We start from the raw sequence: 20,891 nt of genomic DNA, 5'->3' as shown, positions 1-20,891 counted from the left end.
TCCCAGTTCTTGTTTAATTCCACATGGAACGAAATATTGTCACTTTTATGTGGATTTAAATAAGAACTTATAACAATTCAGCAGTGTGTGGTGTAGACCTTCTTGTTACCCAGCAGCTACAAAAATGTATGGAGTCCACTGATGATTGCATACCCTTTAAAACTATGAATTATTGTAAGATTTATAACGTCAAAGAATCATTATTATGACTCCCTAGTTTATGTGAAAATATTTAGTAGACAACTTATTAAACTGCATTTTAAATCTTCAAGAGACAAAAAGTCAGATTGGAGAAATGTTGATACTGCTACATGTACTGTATGTATTTCTGTTTTGTCATGTTACCTTTTTTTATTTTTTTTTACCCCATAATGTCCCCAAAGTTGCATTAAATCCAGACCTGTATTCAATGTTTTACCATAATCATATAATAATTGTTATGATAATGTGAATGACGCAGACCAATCAAAATAATCAATAGAATAGAAAGTTTATTGTTCTTTTTTTTTTTTTTTAAAGTATTTGTAATATTACTTTTTCACAAGAGGTGGTTAAAAGAGGGATATCAATACTTTATGATTAAATGTGCAACATATCCTACACAGCAGCTTTAATTGTTCAACCTGTATTGTCACTAATTGTGTTTTAATTGTGTGCGTATTTTGTTTTAATCTCCTCTTGTTACTGAATTTCTGATTTTAATAAAATGGCATGAGGAGGTTGGACCTTACAATAGCAACTACAAAAAAAAATGAAATACATATACATTGTGCTGTCGTACAAACATAGATGTCTGTCTCCCCACTGTGGACATCAGAGTATTAACACTTGAATTGATGACGACATCTGGTGACAGCTCATGAATCAGTAGCCAGACTTTGTTGGCTTACACAGTTTTTGTGTGAAATACTGCGTCAGAATCTTATTTTATTTGATCGTCGAGAGGCTTACAGCTGTGAAAGTAAAATAAACCAGAGCTGCTGTCAAAGTGTCTTGACAGTTAGTCTGTTTTCTCCGTCTATTAGGCACCAGAGATCGTCTCTAGATGTCACTATCAGTATTTTCTTCTCTCTCTGCTGTTCAACTTTAAAGGCATAGTCTGTGGTTCCTGTATAAAAATAATAAAGTACCCTAACACTAATATCCAAAACAGAACAGGAAATCTGCTATCACCACATTGATCAACGGTTTTTAAACAAAGAGATGATTACATTTTAATGTTTTATGATGCTGTTGAATGTCTGATTACATTTTAATACTTGTAACACAGAAGAAGAACAGACAAACAATAAAAAAGTATATTAAAGATGTTGAGCCTCTGTGAGCTGCCAGAAAAGCTTCAGTGCTGCTTGGCAAAGAGCCTTGATTGGAGGGATGAACACTGTTCTTCCAAAATATATTCCCTTATTTCCTGTTTCGTTGTCACAGGTCACTCCATAATCTCACTGCTACATGTACTGTATGTATTTCTGTTTTCTCATGTTACCTTTTTTATTTTTTATCCCATAATGTCCCCAAAGTTGCATTAAATCTAGACGTGTATTTGATGTTTTACCATAATCATATAATAATTGTTATGATACTGTGAATAACACAGACCAATTAAAATAATCCATAGCATTGCAATGTCTTGATGTTTATCGTTCATTATTTAAAAGATCTGGTGACTGTGAAGATCATTATGTATGATTCACATATGATTCACACCGTTAAAAAACAATTTAGTTTCCCCATGCAAGGAAATTCAGGTTCATCACAGCAGAGGTACAAGAACAGACACATGGATAAGAAACAAAAACAACAATACTATATATGTTCTGAACATTTACAACTTACAAATAAAGCATTTAAAAAATAAAAAAGGGTACTAAATACTATATACACCAACATAACTATTAAGTGTACTGAGACAAAAATAGTCACAATTTTTTAAAATCTATTCAACACAGAAATTGCACTTGAGGGAATTAATTTGGTGATGATGTAAGTGTCTTATGTCTAGCAGTGTTAACAGTATAAAACACAGTTATAGCACCAGAAGCAGCAAAACCAAAGTGTTTAAGTGTGCGTCTTGCATTACAAGACGCACACTTAAACACTTTGGTAGTGCAAAACGTTATTCAGGTTTTTCCTTTAATTTGTCTCGTGTCTGTACTTTAAATATATTTGTATGGGCCTTTAAAGAAAGGGAACAGTGTACTACTGGAGATACAGGAGACATTTAAAGTCCGACTCCACTCAGAAATGTATTTTGCTTGTTGTTACTTCACATGAATGCTTGAGCTTCACTGTGCAGAATGATTTATGTGCAGAGTTTGACACTAGAAGACCGTTTTCACATTCACCTGCGAAAAGTGGAATGTTTTTTGTGCTTGCTGAAAATTTTGAGTTGAAGGAGAGCATGATTTGTGACATCGCAACTAGTTTGGAAGCCAATCGTGGTCCAAAATGCAACTTACACAAGTGTGATGTAGGAATTTGAATTCTCCAGTGCACATACACTGAGAATGGACTTTAACTAAACTTTCTTTAAATGAAAAAAACATATCAGACACAAATTATTATTCAAAGCAGAGTAATTTTATGTCTTAAAACACATTTGGAGGCAAATGTCTTTAAAGGGTATGTTCACACTTTTATCAGTCTGTCTTAAAACAGCAGTCAGGTGCCAATATGAACACTGAAAGATGATTTGATTTCTGTAATCATTCCTCTATACTGGCCATGAAAAGATCCCACCCTAATGTGCTTACAATTTAAGTGATGGAGGACAAAATCCACAGTCTTCATTTTGTGCAAAAATGTATTTATGAAATGTATTTTATCTGAAGGTAATATGCCGTCTGAGTAAATCAAATAAAGTGAATATCTCCCACAGTTACAGTCTTTTTAGTAAAGACCCCTCTCTTTGCGTCTTCTACAGACAGTGTTTTCTGTTTCAGCTGCAGTGGAAGGATTGTAACAAAGAGGGAATTTGGCACTAAAAGACTGTAACTTTGAAAGATATTAGATGACTAATTTGGACAGCTGAAGCTTCATATTAGCTTCAAACATTTGACATTTTTGCACAGGAAGGCTGTAGATTTTGTAGTTATGAGTGGGCTGCCTTCTTGTGGCAACATAATGTACTGCATCATCTTCCCTCTCACTCTCTTTTTATCTGTTTTTCTACCTTTCCTTCCTCTCACTCCCCCACCCACTCTCAGCCCAGTCCAGCTACCTGTTGCAATCCCTTATTTAATAACCGCCTTATTTCCTATCAAAAACACATCTCTGGGACTCATGACTCAGCCGCTCCAACTGTTCCCTCCTGAGTGTAATATGACACATTGAATGGGGCTGGGCCTGAGTCAGCTTTAAGCGAGACAAGCAGCAACTCCGGAGCATTACATACTCGGGTGGGGCATTTTTTTTATTTGGTATCCACACCCACTGACACTCTGTGCGCAAAGACGCACAAGTCACTGTTGAACCAGACGGACTGCGAAGCATTCTGCCGGTGTTTGTCCTCCTCTCTTCCCCGCTCCACACACTCTGATCGTCGGTCATGTTTCGCTGTGGGATCGCCTACCCCCGCTGCAGGTGGATCGTGCCCCTGCTCCTGCTCTTCGCCATTATTTTTGACATTATCGCCATCGCCGCTACCTCGGGATGGGTCGAGGACGAGGACGCAAAGTCTCACTACGCCAGTATGTGGGACCAGTGCCGGGGCAGGAATGAACACTGGGACTGCAAGTCGCTTATGGAGTTCTGTAAGTGCCAGTTACACCACACATGAAACACGATAGGCGGCTCAGAACAATAACACCACAGTGAATGGCATAAAAATAGAGAATTACACGACTTCCTGAAGCTGATAGGATGAGCTGATTTCAGTGTTGTTGTTGGGGTGTAAAATTCAACAGTCACATATTGTAACCTGAAGGACTCGAGCTCTGATAACAAACAGAAACTCCAGGCTGAAGGGAGGAGGGAGGCCTACAGGACTCAGGAAGGCAGGCAGACTGAACTTTGGTCTTCATTGACTTTAACTGGCTCTTTATCACCTCCAGCTCTGAGCAAATACAACAGAAAGAAGGAAGGAGGTTTAACCCAGGTGGTGTCTAACAAGCCTTAACAGCCTCTTTAGTAAAATAACTTTGAATATTTCCTGATAGGAGAAATATTTTTTGAATTAGGGCTGTAACTAACTATTTTCACGATTAACTGATCAGTGATTTGTTCATTAAAACATCAGAAAATGATCACAACGTCCCAGAGACAAAGGTGACGTCCTCAAATGCCTTATGTTGTCCTTATAGGACTGCAACTAACAATTATTTTAATGATCGATTAATCTGTGGGTTATTTTCTCGATTAGTTGTTTGGTCGATAAAATGTTTTCACTGTTTCCCAAAGCTCAAGGTGATGTCCTCAAATGTCACACAGTTCACAACCCAAACATATTCAGTTTACTGTCATACACGACTAAATAAACCAGAAAATATTCACATTTGAGAAGCTGGAATCAGAGAATTTGGACATAAAAAAAGCTCAAAACAATAAATCAATTATAGTTTTGATCGACTAATTGATTAATCTGCTCATCATTGCAGCTTTATTTATCCTACCAAAACCCAAAATATTATATTTACATTAGGCTAATGCAAGACAACTTTTAGATTATCAAGATAGTTGCTGATTAATTTTCTGTCAATCGACTTAACAATTAATAAACTAATAGTTATTGCTTTACTTGAAATGTCTTTTTTTTAAGTCAGGTTTATTTGTTCAGCCCAGTATCATGTACAATGTTTCAATGGGCATTATGGTAGGAAGAAACTTTTCAAAGAGAGGTACCTGCTCCTCAATGACCTGCTGTGGTACATTGTAAGAGAAATTCATACACAGAGATGTGGTTATTATAACTCCACTAATTATATATATAATAATATATATCAAAGAAAAAGTTGTCTTGTAGAGTGTAACCTGTGGCCTCTCCTAAAACCCGCTGGAGATACAACACTTCTTCTTCTTTAATCTGATTTTAATAAACAGTTGTGATTTAAGACTGATTTAATAATAACGGGTGATAAAGTCACTTAAAAACAGACAGTGATATTGTATTTCCAGCTGGTAGAGCTGCACTCGAATGTCGTCTTCCTGACGTGTATGTTTTTCTTCTCAAACATGATACTACTTTATGTTTTTATCTTACTGCCGCCAATACTGCACTATACCAGTACTACCTTCACTACAGTAACTACTTCTAATACCACTAACAATAATAAAACATCTGACCTCTGTGTGTACTCTTAAATGAATCATCAGAGGACTATAATTAAAAGTAGCTTTGAGTTTTAAAATAACCTCATTCTTGCAAAATTGCTCACAGAGTTTAGTCTGTTGGAGTCAGTTTGCTCGCTGGGAGCAAAAATTCTGTAGTTTTTAAACCATAAATCCACAAAACACCTCAGGCAGATTTTTAAATATTTGAAATAGTTTTTGACCTTCAGTACACTCCAGAAAAAGGGGATGAGAAGCAGATTTTAAGATGGCTGACTGGATGTCAGACATGTCAACACAGATACGGCTATTTATAGACAAACTGCTAATGAGTTTCTCCTTCATCACGTAAACTCGCTGACACTCTCTCAGATATGTTGAACAGTAACTCCTGAACAGAACAGACTCACTCTGTTGTTGCACTGATGTTCTCAGGGTGTATTTGTGTTACACACCCACAGTCACCAACAATGAAATTGTTGTTGCCTTATCAGGTTCTGTGGAAGTCTCCTAGCCCAGCGAATGGCTCATGGCTCCTGTTGGGATCTAAAAACACACTTGTTCTTTGAGGAAATGTGTTTCTACTTCTTAAACTTTAGCTTTTATCAGTCATTTTGACCAGTTTGCACACTGACTGCAGGTTATCTTTCTCTTGCCCAAAGCACACACAGATATCAAAAGTTACTGGTTTATATTCTATAAACAGATGTTCCTGATAGTTGAGGATATTTTAGGGTTCCTTTTAACATTTGCTACAAACTCGGCACTGTTTTCTTAGCTATTGTAATTCATTACTACATAACCTGAGTGTGAACTTCAAGTCCTGATCATAGGGTGATTACAGTGAGCCTTTGTTAACATCATACAAGCTCTGGTACATTTATTTATTTTATGTAATAAGATTTACTGTCGGCTATATATCACTAACATAGGATTATAATAGTAGTTGTTGTCGGTTACAAAAAATCTTCTTATAGTGAAATGACCCATCTTACCTAGATGTTAATTCCAAAATATGAATCTTGTTATTTTTGTGTTTCAGCATTAACATGTGTTCCCGTGTGTTTGTTATTGTTCAAATTACAGCCAAAATGATTAGATAACTGATTGATTAGTCGATCAACTGAGAATTCACTCATGAAATGACCACAAATTTTTTGAAATACCAAACATTCTCTGGTTCCAGTTTCTAATTGAAAATTAATCACTTTCAGTTTTGGACTGTCAGTCAGACAAAATAAGACATTTAAAGACATCTTCTGGGGCTCTTAGAATATATGATGGTAGGTCAGTGAGTGCTGAAGACACAAGTAGAAACTTGTTTTTTTTTTTTTTCTGGTCTCATTTGAAGTTTTAGATTTTGTTCTTTGTGTGAACTGTGCACTGCTACTGTTTGTTATTATTTGTTTTTCTTCTTAAGTTGAGGGGAGGTCTGTTGTATAAGCTGGTGGCTTCTGTTCCTGTCACATCTTTTATTTTTATTATCTGGATTTTATGCAGTCTAATGTGTGTGCAAATAAAAATAATCCCCTATTTTTTGACATTATGTAGACTTTCTATCAATCAATGACCTGAGAAAATAACCACCGGATTAATTGATAATGAAAACTATTATTATATATTACTATATATTATTTTTTATATAAATGTTCAATGTGAACTTATTTGGCAGCAGCTGTAGAGACCCATAAAAGAGACGATTATAAGTGTGAACTAACACAGTTAAACACAGATGGTTTTTATCTAGTTCCCAGAAGTTAAACTGGAATGAAATGTGCCAAAGATCAGGTCAGTGAGTGTTGAAGACAAGAGGCTTCTGTATTTTTTTAGGTATTTTCTGGTCTCATTTGAAGTTTTAGATTTTGTTCTTTGTCCATGCTGTGCACTGATGCTGTTCTGGCCAGATCTTCTTTTGACTAAGCAGGACTGACGTAGTTAAACAAAAGACGGACACAGCTGCCAGAAGACTGCTGGCTGGATCTAGGACACATTTTTGCCCTGCAGTTCCTCTGAGCATTTTTGGCTATCGTGACTCAGGCGTAAATACTGGTGGGGATATCATGGTGAACTGAAAACTACAGAAACAAGCACAGATAATGTGTGTGTGTGGGTGAATTGAAGGATGTAGTGAATATTGGCATCAGACCAAACAGACTCCCTTTCATGGTTGCTAGGCCGCTCCCTTTGCCGCAAGCTGCATTTCCAGGAACTGCCATTTCCATTTGAAAAACAGGAATAAACATGTTTTCTTGTTTTGGCAGGTGTGTATCATTAACAAAAAGTATGATAAGTAGATAATCCCAGCTTCAATGTGATGCAATGCTTGAGGGTTGGGTGATATGACGATACATATCGTGAGACAGATGGTAGCGATACTTTTTAATATTTCTGAATGTGCTGTAATTGGTCAATAAGCATAATGTTGTAAAGTTGAACAGGACTTCTTTGTGGCAACATGGGAGTTTTAGTTTTCTTGCATCATTCTGATGAAATACTTTGATTGGTTAGGTTTTTAATTTCCTGGATTAGCCAAAAACAGACATCCCAGTTTGACTATTTTATCCATAAATAGCTTCTCAATTGATTTTCCTGAAGATTTATTACATTATCATATACAGTATAGGGCTGCAACTAAAGATTATTTTCATTATCAATTAATCTGCTGATTATTTTGTCTACAAAATAGAGAAAAATGTTATAATTTGTTAAAGCTCAAAGAAATGTCTTCAAATATCCTGTTTTGTCTGATCAGCAGTCCAAAATCCAGAGATATAAAGTTTACTATCATGTATGATGGTAGGAACCACTTAATATTTGGCATATTTGAAAAATGACTGACTGACAATTATTTGTTCATCAAAATAGTTGCAGATTCATTTTCTGTCGATCGGCTGATCAATTAATCGACTACTCGCCGCCACTCTAAGTATACAGTATATTGATATCAGAATCCAAATGTTGCTCATTATTACATGAATAAACAAACAAGTCATGAAGCTTAGTAACGCCTCTATCATTGACTTACAGCCAATTGATAAGAAACTGAAAGATTTTCATTTTTCAACAAGCAAGTATTCTACTGTATGAGTAAAAACACAGGCGTGAATGTTCCCAGCATCAAGATCTGCTGGCTGGGCAGGTGTCCCATTAAAATCTTTTCAAGGAAAGCACTGCAGGGTGTCAAGTTGATCCCTGCTGCTTGTATGAAAGCCTTTTTCTAAGAGGTTTGATGGATATTATCCTTGACTGTAAGACCAGGGCTCCTCTAAAATCAAGCTTTCAAAAAACCTCCCCAGTTGTAGAACACATTTGTCAGTGCCAAGGCTTTATGCAATGAACGTGGGAGAGTCGGAGCATGTTTTAGTCTGAGTGTTTAGTAACTTGTGGAATTCATAGGGGCACATTGATAAAAAAAAAAACAACCATAGTTAAGAACGTGTTGATGTGTTCATGTAGTCAAAGTGTAAAAGTGCAGTTTAATATCTGTAGTTGTGACCAGAAGAAGAAAACAGATGTTAGTGAGAAGTGAAATGGACGGGCAGTTTTAGTGCTGTTGAGTGACACACTGGCACACACCCAGAAATGTTAACAATACAATACATTCCCCAACTTAAACCTGAAACACACACACCCGGCATGAGAACACAAAACAACAAGCTGTAGTGTACACATTTTGCATGTAAAGTATGCATGTTGAGGAAGGCGTTGGTGTGTGTAAATGGACACCTTAATAAAAAGAAAAATGTAAGGAGGAAATTGACTTTTGCCCCTGGCTCATAGAAACCTAAAGGCCTCCAAGAGATTTGATATGAAGGCAACAAGTGGAGATTATTCCTTTTTTTGTTTTGCTCATAAGCATGAACAACCTGACTGGCTTGTCAGTAAAGTCTGTAGTAGGAATCCAAATGCTCACATGTCCACTTGTTTAAAAGGAGTCGATCATTGTTCATTCTTTCAGCTATACCTTTTCTGAATATTTTTTAATTCACCACAGTGCGGATGATGAATTATCACTGCGTCAGAAAACTACAGAGTGCTTGAATGCTAAGCTAATTATGTTCAGTTACTTTTGAGAGAAAAAAAGCTTCTTACGTTTAAATCTTTAAACAGTTTAAATCTTTCAACAGTCTAGCGAGCTGATTTCTGCCGTTGCAGGATTGCTTTTCAAACTGTTAAGTGGTTTTCATGTATTGCTGGAAGAGTCTTGAGAGTCTTCCAAGCATGCCTGATATCATTCACATGCCATGCTATCTAATCTGGAAGGGATAATTAAAACAGTCAATCACAGAGGCTGCAGTTCCTCACATTATGGTGTTTGTGCAGGGCTGTGCCTTACTGCTGAAGCTCAGAATGAGTCTGGTCTGTGTTTTAACAATCTACTATGAAATAAAGAACAACACTGTGTCGTTAGGGAGCTCGAATGCCTCTTAACATCATAATGGGAGAAAATTGAACCTGTCGAACTAGTTAGGTGTGTGTGCGTGCATGTTGGAAAAAACGCCTCAGGTTGAGGTGGGTAAGGCACTGCTTTAACACACACACACACAAACATACGGGTGATAATAATTTAGGGTGTGGGCTGAATTGGGTGTGGCAGTGTCTTGTTAATCTTTACATTGGGTTTGGGTGTAATCTTAACACACAGTATATAAAAATGTGAGGATTATCTGCATTACTGGTTGTCTGATCATCATTTTGTATGTTGAAATTTGACCTGTGCTGGATGTTTCCATGGCGATCAATGCAAAGGGAGGGTTTTTTTTTTTACACACAGAACACTTAAAAAAATGTGTTGCCAAGGCATGAGATGTTTCCTAACAGAGATTATTTTGCACTGTAAACGCTTCCCTATATACAGTGGGAACTTCCCCACTGAAACACAATATCTCACATCTCGTATGGTGGTTTGTACAAAGAGTGCTGTACACTTAAAATCTGTCAAGTATTTCATATGGTTTTGAGGCCAAAGATCTAAAACCACATATGGTGGGAAGTTGCCTGTTTTAGCCTGTATCAGTGCTTCACGTTCCTTTATAATTACAGAGGCCTCATCCAGCGAGTGTCACAGAGTAACAAAGAAAGAGAAAGTGTTGTTAAGGGTGTGGTAGGTATGTATGAGTGGTAACTTGTGTCCCTCACTTGATATCACAGAGGTTGTCTACTAATTGGAAGATCGGCGGTTCGATCCCCAGCTCCGCCAGCCTGCATGTCGAAGTGTCAAATATCGATATTGACAAAATATCGCTCCCGAAGGCTGTGCCATCGGTTTGTGTGTGAGTGTGTGTGTGTGTGTCAATGAGCATTAGAAACTCCTCCTGATGAGCAGGTTGGCACCTTGCATGGCAGCCTCTGCTATCAGTATATGAATGTGTGTGTGAAAGGATGAATGTTGGCATGTAGTGTAAGGCATTTTGAGTGGTCAGAAGACTAGAAAGGTACTATATAAATGCAACCTGTTTTACTAACCTTGTGCAATGTGTTCACGGTGTGAGTGTAACAATTAGTAAAGGCCATGCAGACACACCTGTTGCACAATAGATGGCTCATTTAGTTCCAGAGAAAAAGTTTTTCTAACACAGAATGATTATAACCATCAGACAGAAATAATAATATTTTTATAAATATTAGAATTATAACATATAATACATCAGACATAAAATATAATATAACAAGCGTTTTTACAAGAGCAGTGTCACTGTTGTGTAAAACATATTGTGTCTGTTATGTTTTTGGAGAGAGAACCATTATTGTTACAGAGGACCAAAAATTATTATTTTTTGTCAGGTTTTTATTAGTGTTTCTGTCTAACTCTTTTTTTCTGTTTGTGTGTTGGACTTTAGCTTGGGCCCAGGCAGTAGCTGCTCTGATGATCATCGGCCTCCTAATTCTTATCGTCGCCTTCATCATCTCCTGCGTGGCTCTGTGCTGCACACTCAACATCACCCTGCTGCCCTTCATTGGATTGCTGTTGATTGTTGTCGGTAAGATACCCACACACATGCATAAACACGCAGAGACGCTTAAAGCAGCGTCAGGAGGACTTGGCAACAGACCATGAAAATTACTAGTTTATACTTTTGAGAAGAACAAAGTTTAAAGCAGATCAAGTGCAGGACTTCCAAATCATCATGTTTCAGTTGCACTTCCTTAAAAAATGAAATGAGCTCTTATTACACAAAGAACAGTACTCAACCATAAATAAGTCAGTAACATCAATAAGTAATAATTGCTACTGATAACAAAAACACCTCTGGTGTTACCTGTACAGTTCGTGATATTCCATCCGTAAAGAACATGTTTACGCCTGCATGTGTAGACTTTAAAACCTGAAAAGTGAATTAACTGCAGTGTCAATGAGCAGCCTCAAGAAATGTCTGGTTGGCTTAGTCCCTATAAATGTTTTCACAGTGAGGATTATCTTTATGCGCCAAGTCATTGTTTCCTGAAGGACACAGGCTGTTCAGTTATTCAAAAGAGAAATAAATTCCATTCACCTTCATTATTATAACCAAACTATCTGCATGGCTAGATACCGCTGGTTGTAAATAGGACTATTGTTTGCTGCACTGACGCCATTATAATATATGAGTTTCGGTACTGAGGCCAAAATGATACCTTGCTGTGATGAATATAAATATGTTTTTCTACAAAAGAAGCCAAATTTATCAAATGTTAATTGTTATCTAAACACAAGCAGCCAAGAATTTTACATACAATACAGTACAAAATTGCCAAATTAATATTATAATCAGATAGGACTGCAACTAACGATTATTTTCATTATCATATTAATCTGTTGATTATTTTCTTGATTAGTCAGCTAGTCGTTTGGTCTATGAAATGTCAGAAAATGGTGAAAAATGTCAATCACTTATTCCTGAAGCCCAAGATGTCACCTAAAATGTCTTGTTTTGCTCCGTCAGTTAGTTCACAACCCAAAAATATTCAGTTCATTAACATAAGAGACTAAAGAAAACTGAAATTATTCACATTTAAGAAGCTGGAACAAAAGAATTTGGAGGAATTTTTTTTTAATGACTCAAAAAGATTGATTATCAAAATAGTTGGTGATTAATTTTTTTGTCGATTGTTGCAGCTCTAAAATCAGTAAATATGATGTTGAAAGGCCAAGTTACAAAATTTTGAATCACACAAGGCATGATGCCAACTTTCAGTACTTTCAATAATAATCCTACAGAAACATTTCAGTCGGCACCAAAAAAAGTATTACTACTGTATGTTCATTTGTGCTTCGGTGAGCCAAACCATTAAATTTATTGACTTTACAAGACTATGTGGAAGATAGTTTTGAGTTATGCTGATTTTCATTCATTTAAGTTCATCATTTGTGTTTTGGGAACATGAAATTCCAACAATCTGCGAGGGAGTGTGAGACATCAAGGCCGAGCAGAGGTAGAGGTTAACAGTTCATGTAAAAGCAGAGGAGTAGGAAGGAAGTAGGAGGTGGAAACCAGGACATTCAACATTGTGGCTTTCTTTAGAAGGGATGGACGTTAAGTGGGAGTGATCGATGGATGACAAGCGTAACCCGAACTCCAAAGAAAAAGGGTGATGTATGCGGGATTGACGTAAAAAGTACAGCAGAGAGAGGGAGGGAGGTAGAGAGGGAGTGAAGAAAGCAGAAAGTGAATTACTGCGAAAAAAGGGAAGGTTGGGGGGTTTTTGGTGTGACAGTACCATGGAAACAGCTGGTTTAGTCTGTTTATCTGACTGACTCACGCCACAGAGAGTCTGAGAACATGGGACAGAGCCAAACATTGTCACACACACACCACACACAATTGTATAGCTTTTGATTGCGAAACTGTGAGTTTAAACAGCCACTTATAATTTAGTTCTATTATCGCTACCCTTACAGTAGCTCTCCTTACTGATTCATCGTAACAGCACAGCAGTTAGTAGTTGAAAACAATACTCATGTGTTTGATCTGTGGCTCATATGAATCACCTTGTACCCCACCTATGTTAGTTTGATATGTGCAGTACTATGCTTTTACCAAAAAAAGTATATTTTTATTTCCCCGTAAGTAGCCTTAAGAATAGAAAAATCAAATTATCCCCAAAATCATTTATATTATGTATCAGCTTAGTCCAGCTCAAACCCAAGACTTTATGTTTTAATGGCCAAAGCAATCTTTTTAGAGTTAACATACAATAATGCTCCAACTAATGATTATTTGCATCAGTGAGTGATCTGCCGAGGATTTTCTTAGTTTATTAATCTTTGGGTACAGAAAATGTTAAATGTCCATCTCAAGTTTCCAGAGCCCAATGTGATGTGAAAACCAAATATATTCAATTTAAAACAAGGAAGAATTCACATTTTAGTGGATAGAACCTGAAAATTTTACACACTTTTGTTTAAGAAATTACTTAAATGAGTAGTCGATTATCAATATTGTTGCCAATTACCTTTCTGAAGATCCACAAATCAAGCAAGTTTCAGCTTTAAGATATAGCATTAATATATAACAAGAAGAGCTTACCACTAATCACTAGTGAGATCCACAGCTAGGTATTTTTTGTGGCCTTTCAAATATTTAAGTGATTAAAAAGAAGGAAAAACCTGGAAGTGTTTTTGCTAAAAAGGTGCTCTTGGAGTCAACAGCCGAGACAACTGCAAACAAGAGTGAAAAATCTAAGGCACTCTGAGTCTTGAGTATAATAAAAAGCCTTACATATTACACGGCTGACATCACCGTGTTTTGGCTGAAACAATAAAGACACTTATGTTGATGCATACCTCTCTCAGGTACATTTAAGTCTCAGCAGGTTGCTTTTCATATACTTATAATTAACTGTGAGGAATGGTTACCTGGCAGGCAGGAAAATGCAATCAATAGTTTTAAACTATATGGTCTGCTTTGAAACGTAACAAACTTTTTCTAATGTAATAAAACAGAAATTTTAAAGGGAGTCTTTACAGTTAAGTTGTGAGTCGATGATTAGTACAACAGTTGGAGTTGGGATGAAGTATCACACCTTATTCACTGCCTGCCCTGCCTTTGCTTGAAGGCGTTAAGAGCTATGCAAAGTCATTCTTAAATGATTGTTCCAGCAAAGTGAATCACGGGAAAAGTCAATGCCACACCTTTCTCGAGAATAACTGTATAGAAACTGTGACAGGCGTCATTCAGAGCAGATCTGGTCTCTGTCTGAAAATACTGACTCATCCGATGTCACAGATGTTGATATGCTGATGCAACTCTTACACACTCATGTGAAGGTATTTTCTTCACCCTGATGTTAATGCCAGAGTAGTTTATTTTTCCTACTGGGTGCATAACTGCAAGTTTTTTGTTTGTTTTTTCTTTTCGTTTCCTTGTTTTGTCTAATCGTGTGTCGTATCGAGTAACTTTTTTATCGCTGTTTAGATTTGGGAATCAAACTGTTCAGAGCGCACTGATGAAATACTTATCTGTGTTTCCTAACATCAATCACTTTTTGGCTCTTTCTCTCTATTGTGATTGGCAATAATTCAATACATCAATTTGTCATCTTTCAAGCTGACTATTACTTAAAAACTTATTTTGATAAACAGATACAGAAAATTGTTACAGATCTATGAAATTGGAGAATAAATTATCAAATGTATTAACAAGTTACCATTATCACACTTTGCCACAAATTTGTTGTACAATTAAATGCAATTAACCTACATTTTTTGCAATTGTTACACAGAGCATCATATACAGTACATACATTTTAATGTAAAATTATATGTAAACGTCTTCCATACTGTTCATTGTCCACTAAGTAGTAAAGTAAGTACAACTTTAACTTTGAGTATTATTTATTTAGTCATGAATATTTACAGTGTGGAGATAATATAATGTGGAGAAATACTTAAGTTTTCAGGGCTTTTAAATTTCTCCCGTGTTGACGGCTGCTCCAACAAAATGAACGTAAAGCAAAGTCTGTCGTTTCGCAACTCTCTTTCCTTGCTCACTGAGCTGTGCATAGAAGTGTGTTCTTAACTTTTCTCATCTTTCTCTCTCTGCAGTGATCCTCCAGATCATCGCTCTAATCATCTACCCCGTCAAGTTCAACGAGCTGATCTTCGAGGGTCACTATTACTACACCTGGGCTTACGGCTTTGGCTGGGGCGCCACCATCGTCTGCATCGGCTGTGCCGTCCTCTTCTGCTGCCTGCCACGCTACGAGGATGAGCTGACCGGCCTGGCCAAGACCAAATACATCTATTCCTCCGCTTAAAGACAAAACTACACACCCACCTAGGGCTGGGCGATATGGACAGAACCAAATATCAAATACCTTGATATCGATGCTACAACAATATTCTAAGGATGACTATTGGTGCTTTCGCAACATATTTACGCAATGAGATTTTTGATAAATAATCAACAGTAATGTAGAAAAAAGTAGGTAAAGACAAATAATAGAACAGTCTGGTAGGTTCAGAAAATTACATAATTTTACTGTAATGCAGCCTTTAAAACCAGGAAAAGACACTTATGCCATATCATGATATTACGATATCCAAAATCTAAGATGATTTCTAGTCTCATATCACAATATTGATATAATATCAATTTATTGCCCAGCCCTACACCTACCCAGTTACAGCCATTCCCACTTTTCACTCTGAGCTGGATCTGTGCTGGCCATTGAACATTTTGACACTTTACCATTTCACCAAAGATCCATGATGGCCCCTCCTCTACCATTCAAGAGTGAAGTTAGAAGCAAAGGGCGATGCTTCCTGGAAGTGGACTGTGATTGGAGGTCACATCAGCTTAAATGTAAAGACCTCTATTTTAGATAAAGTCATAAAAAAAAAATTCATATTCTTCATATTCCTGATTTTATCTGTACTTGTACCTGTACTTCTCAATGCAAGATCACCCAAGTGCACTTAACCTAAGGGATGTCATCATATTTAAGGCATTGCTTTATCTTACTGTAGATCTCATTAAGCCTCATTTGCTGTAAAAGCAGTCCAGAGTAAAATCTTTGCACAGGATGCAAAAGGAATCACTAATCATGGTTTTATTTAGTCCTGTGTGTTCTAATTAGTTTTTGAATCCTTCAATATGTGTCTTTCATTCTGCGTGTTGTTGCTGTTTATAATGTAAACGTTAGGCTGGATTCAGAATCTGAATGTAATCTCTACACATGGGAATGAACATCTAGTTTAATGGTCGTGTTTGCACCTTTTTTATGCATTTTTTTTTGATAATTCTTATCTGCTGTTTGCCTCCAGACTTTTTTATTTACTTATTACCAAAGGGGTATAACTGTGGGAGTTTGCTGTGCTGTCGTTGTATTTTTTTCTGAACACTACTAATAATACACTTTAACAAGTAGACACAGCGTTGTGATGTTTGATATGATATTAAGGAAGAAGACATGTTTGAATTCCCTGATTTGGCTGCAACTGTTGTTTCTCCATCACTCTAAACTAAAAGCTAATCTTGATTAATTTCTGTTGCAGCAGATTTATAAAACAGTCCCAATTTAATAAATATTCACTTCTAGAGAACTGAGAATTGGCTAAAATAGCAAAAACAATAGATCTGCAACAATCTTCTGTGGAAAAATCTATCCTCACAAGAATATTTCAACATTTTTTAAACAGTCTAAACTCATGTGAACTTCCTTGTTTAATTAAGTCACATGTTGACATTTTGGTTTAAAGGGAACATTATAAAGTCAGAAGTTCATTGTGTGCATTCCAAGTGTTAAAGTCGGTGCCTCTTAGAGAAAGCGTTCAGTGTGTAGTTTAGATTAACTGGAATAATTGTTTCTTTTAGTGTTTTTTACACATGACTGGATGCTTAAATATCAAAGAAGAAGGAAGGGAAAATCTATATATATTCTTGGCAATCTAAGTGACCAAGAGTTTCAATGATGATCCTTTGGTTAACCACCTTCTGGTTTGATGATACACTGTACAATCCTCTGATATACTCTGTGTAACACTCGTGCCTTACCTTCTTCAGTGTTGTGTTGTTGGTCTTTGAATGTCCCACGAAACTGCGCCGTCTGGTTTTACTGACTCACACTTAATCTCACACATCAGTCAGATTTACGATCATGCCAGGATTTGTGCTCGAACAAGTTAGTTTTATAACATGAGAGAGTAGTGTGGAAAGATCAGACCACTGAAGGAAATAAAAGATTTATCTTAGATTAGTAGTCAAATATATTAGTCAAAGAACAGGACAACTCTTGTGTTGTGTTGTTTCCTTGTGTGTCGATACTGATTTTCAAAGAGCGCTGTCATTTTTTAAATTCCTTGTAGGTTTAATTTGCATAATCAAGCTGCTTCTTTAGATGTGGTGGAAATACAAACAGGAATGCACAACAGGGACAAGTTTAGTTCCTGAGACTAGTTCCTAGAACCTTTTTGTAGAAAGAGGGCTAAAGTCTACAACCCAATTCATGTAAGAATGTGGCTTTTATCATGAAACTTTGAGGACCCGAGTTGTTAAGGCAACAAATTGATTTATGAATGATACTAAACAAAACCTAAAACAATAACACAATATAACTATAATTGAAAAGATGATATAATTTTATAATTTGGTGGATGTTTTATCTGAGAATCAGGACAGATTCGTGCAGGTTTACACTTAAAAAACCTGCTCGCAGCTGTCTTCAGGGTGAGGTGATGAAAATGTTACTGATAAGCATGAAGCTGTTTGCAACATAATTTTTTCCAGTCATTGTTAGTCACTGTATGGGTATAAACTGTTTGACAGAGAATGTCTTATTAACATTCATCCACTTCTGGATGTCACCTAGATGTTTTTCTGCTGTAGTATGAATTGATTATTTTTGGTCGGCTGTGTATTTTTATGCAATAAAGAGTTTCCTTGATGAAGATGTTACCTTTTTTAGACTAATTCTTAAAACATCCATGACCCCAAAAATCATGGATGTCGAATTAACATGTTTATGTTTTGAGGGATAAAGCGGGTTAGAGAGGAACAGGAAGCTACTGTAGAACAAAGAAACACAAGGAGAAGACCATGTGTGTATGTGCATATATAATGTATCAAATATTTTATGATATCTGTCTCCAGTTTAGTTTCTCAAGGGCCATTGCAGACAAACAGCAATAAAAATATCATATAAACGACCAAAATGTACTTAAACATCAAAACTGATCCAAATCTACATTCAAGTTTGAGTTTTTTGAGTGTCCCTGTCTTCCTGGCTGTACTCACACGGGTTGTTATCACACACCTGCACATACACACAAATGCAGCCACACAAACACAGAGGAACAAAGCTGATGAACAACACATAGATCCACAGAGGTGAGTCATGAATTATGACATGCACACACCCAGAGAGCCCCACCCTGAGACCGACGAGAGTGAGATCAAACTTTGCCCAGCATGTCCTGACAGCTCTGGTTTCTCTGAGAAAGGGTTGGAGAGAGAAAGAGAGTGGATAAATAAGGGAAGGGAAAGAGAAAACATGACATGAGGGTGAGAAATACAGGGAGGGATAGATGAGAAACAGTAAGAGACTGCTGGAGGGAGAGAGAGAGAAGAAGCTGGTAGTTTAAAGAGGAAAATAAAACAAGCAAGAACAAGATAAACACTGAAGCAACAAGAGAAAGAATGTAAAATAATGCAGATCTAAGAGAACATTTAAATATTTGGAGTCTCTAAACTAACTCACTGTTCTTGCTCTCCCATCGTACATACTCTTTTAACAGTGTGGAAAACTGCCCCTCCAGTACTCTCTGTGTCGATTGAAATGTTCGAGTGTGTTGCACCTCAAGCCACAATACAGGATACAATATCTGCCTCTATTAGACACTTGAGCCAAAAGCAAATAAACCCCCTAAAAAACTAAACAAAAAAAGGCCAACAACCGAGGGAGACATATTCTGCAAACCCAATAAAGTTCAGACTGCACATAAAACTCAAAAAAGGTGTTATTTATTTATTAATTTATCTATTGCTTATGTAGGCAGTGGACCAATGTTATTAACTTCTGCTCTGTTTGATATTGATCCATCTTCTTGCTCTGTTTCATTGACTCATATTTGGGATCTTAATGATTATATCAGGACGGGGACTCTACAAAGGTGGGTTATGACTAAATATGTGTCAGACGGTTTTGTCCTATAGTGTTTTGGGTGAGAACAGGGTCTCTTTAAAGGGGATTAAAAATGAGAAAGAAAATACTTTTCTTTATGGTATTGCTATGTTTGTATTTTATTCTTTTCAATAAAAACAAACAAAAAAAAAACTTACAGCTAAAAATCAGACAACCAAAAATGAAAAAAACAACAACTCAACTATTAAAACATAGTATCAATCTATTACTATACCTGTAACAATCAACAGCAAAGCAAACACTTCTCTCAGATATCTAGATGACAGCAAGAGGAGCAGAAACTAGCGGACACCAACAGCACCCACAAGTGGATCTTGGGGAGAGCAACAGTCATCAATTAGTTGATCATTTCTTTTCTGTTTTGTCTTGTATTTGTTGTTGTGAGGGGACTTTCTTTAGACTCTGAAAGTAATTGTGCTGTTAATGGAATTATATGGTTACTTTTTCCATAAACATACAGTGCTGTAAAGGTTGGTAAGATTGAGTAAGTGTTGTCGTTCAGCTTTACGGGCGTTGCTGTTGATTAGAGTTTTTAAGTGTTCAGGGTTTTTTAATGATTGTTGCTTCTAGAATAAATCAAGATTACATTTTAGTTTTCATTTCTCATTTTAGTGACACTACTCATGTGAAATTAGGGCTGCAACTAACAATTGCTTTTTAGTGTTGATTAATCTGTCGATTATTTTCTCTCAATAATCAATTGTTTGATGTATAAAATGTCAATAAAAAGGGCAATCACAATTTCTAAAGCTTGATGTAATGTCCTCAGATTGCTTGTTTGTCAGACCAACAGTCAAAGTATTTAATTTGCTATCATAAAAGACAAAGATAAGCAGCAAATCTTACAGTAAAAAAACTGTAAATAGACTATGTTTGAAATTATTACCGAAAAGCAACTGAAAACAATCAATTGATTATCAGAATAGTTGCTGATTCATTTTCCTATAATTAATTATCATTTCAGCTGTATGTAAAATGTGTCTTTTTTTTCAGCCTGATGTTGGAAATGCTTGTCAGTGTGAAATAAAGTAAAGCAAATAAGTAATTGCTTCTCTGGAAAAAAGTTAGAGTTTCTACAAGAGATGTTTCAATCTCCAGTATTGATTGTTAATGCCACTGAAAAAGTAAAACACAGCATTTTGAAGGAAGAAAGAATCTGTAAGTTTAAGAAACAGGAGGGACCACCTGCAGTTTGTACTGGAGTCAATGAGAGATGGACAGTGTTTTCTCTGTCAATCAAAGGTTTAGATCCCAAACTATAACTCATATGGGAAATATATTTACATTTTGAGACAAAGGAGGCTTGTGACAACATTTTGAAGTATGATATGTGCTTGAAGAGTTAAAACTGTGGGAATGAGATATGTTTAGACTTTTTTATCTGCTGTCTGTTTCAGCCTGTACCTGATGACATCACACACAGATAAGATGTTGTAAAAGCCCTCACTTCGGACTTAAATTGCTCCAAAAGTACAAAAGGTATCACAACACAGAATACAACTTTG

At 36.4% G+C, this 20,891-nt stretch overlaps 1 protein-coding gene across 1 annotated transcript; it reads left to right on the top strand.

Annotated features, from left to right (window-relative positions):
- Positions 1–3,347: 3,347 nt before the first annotated feature.
- Positions 3,348–18,133, top strand: perp (p53 apoptosis effector related to pmp22). The gene is made up of 3 exons (XM_067610512.1): positions 3,348–3,752; positions 11,106–11,246; positions 15,290–18,133. The coding sequence occupies exons 1-3, from the start codon at positions 3,548–3,550 to the stop codon at positions 15,499–15,501; spliced, it is 558 nt and encodes a 185-aa protein (XP_067466613.1). The 5' UTR covers positions 3,348–3,547; the 3' UTR covers positions 15,502–18,133.
- Positions 18,134–20,891: the final 2,758 nt, after the last annotated feature.

Source organism: Thunnus thynnus, chromosome 14, assembly GCF_963924715.1.
Source record: "Thunnus thynnus chromosome 14, fThuThy2.1, whole genome shotgun sequence".
Classification (NCBI taxonomy): domain Eukaryota; kingdom Metazoa; phylum Chordata; class Actinopteri; order Scombriformes; family Scombridae; genus Thunnus; species Thunnus thynnus.
Note: the sequence above shows the minus strand (reverse complement) of the source record. Positions and strands in the feature narration are given on the sequence as shown.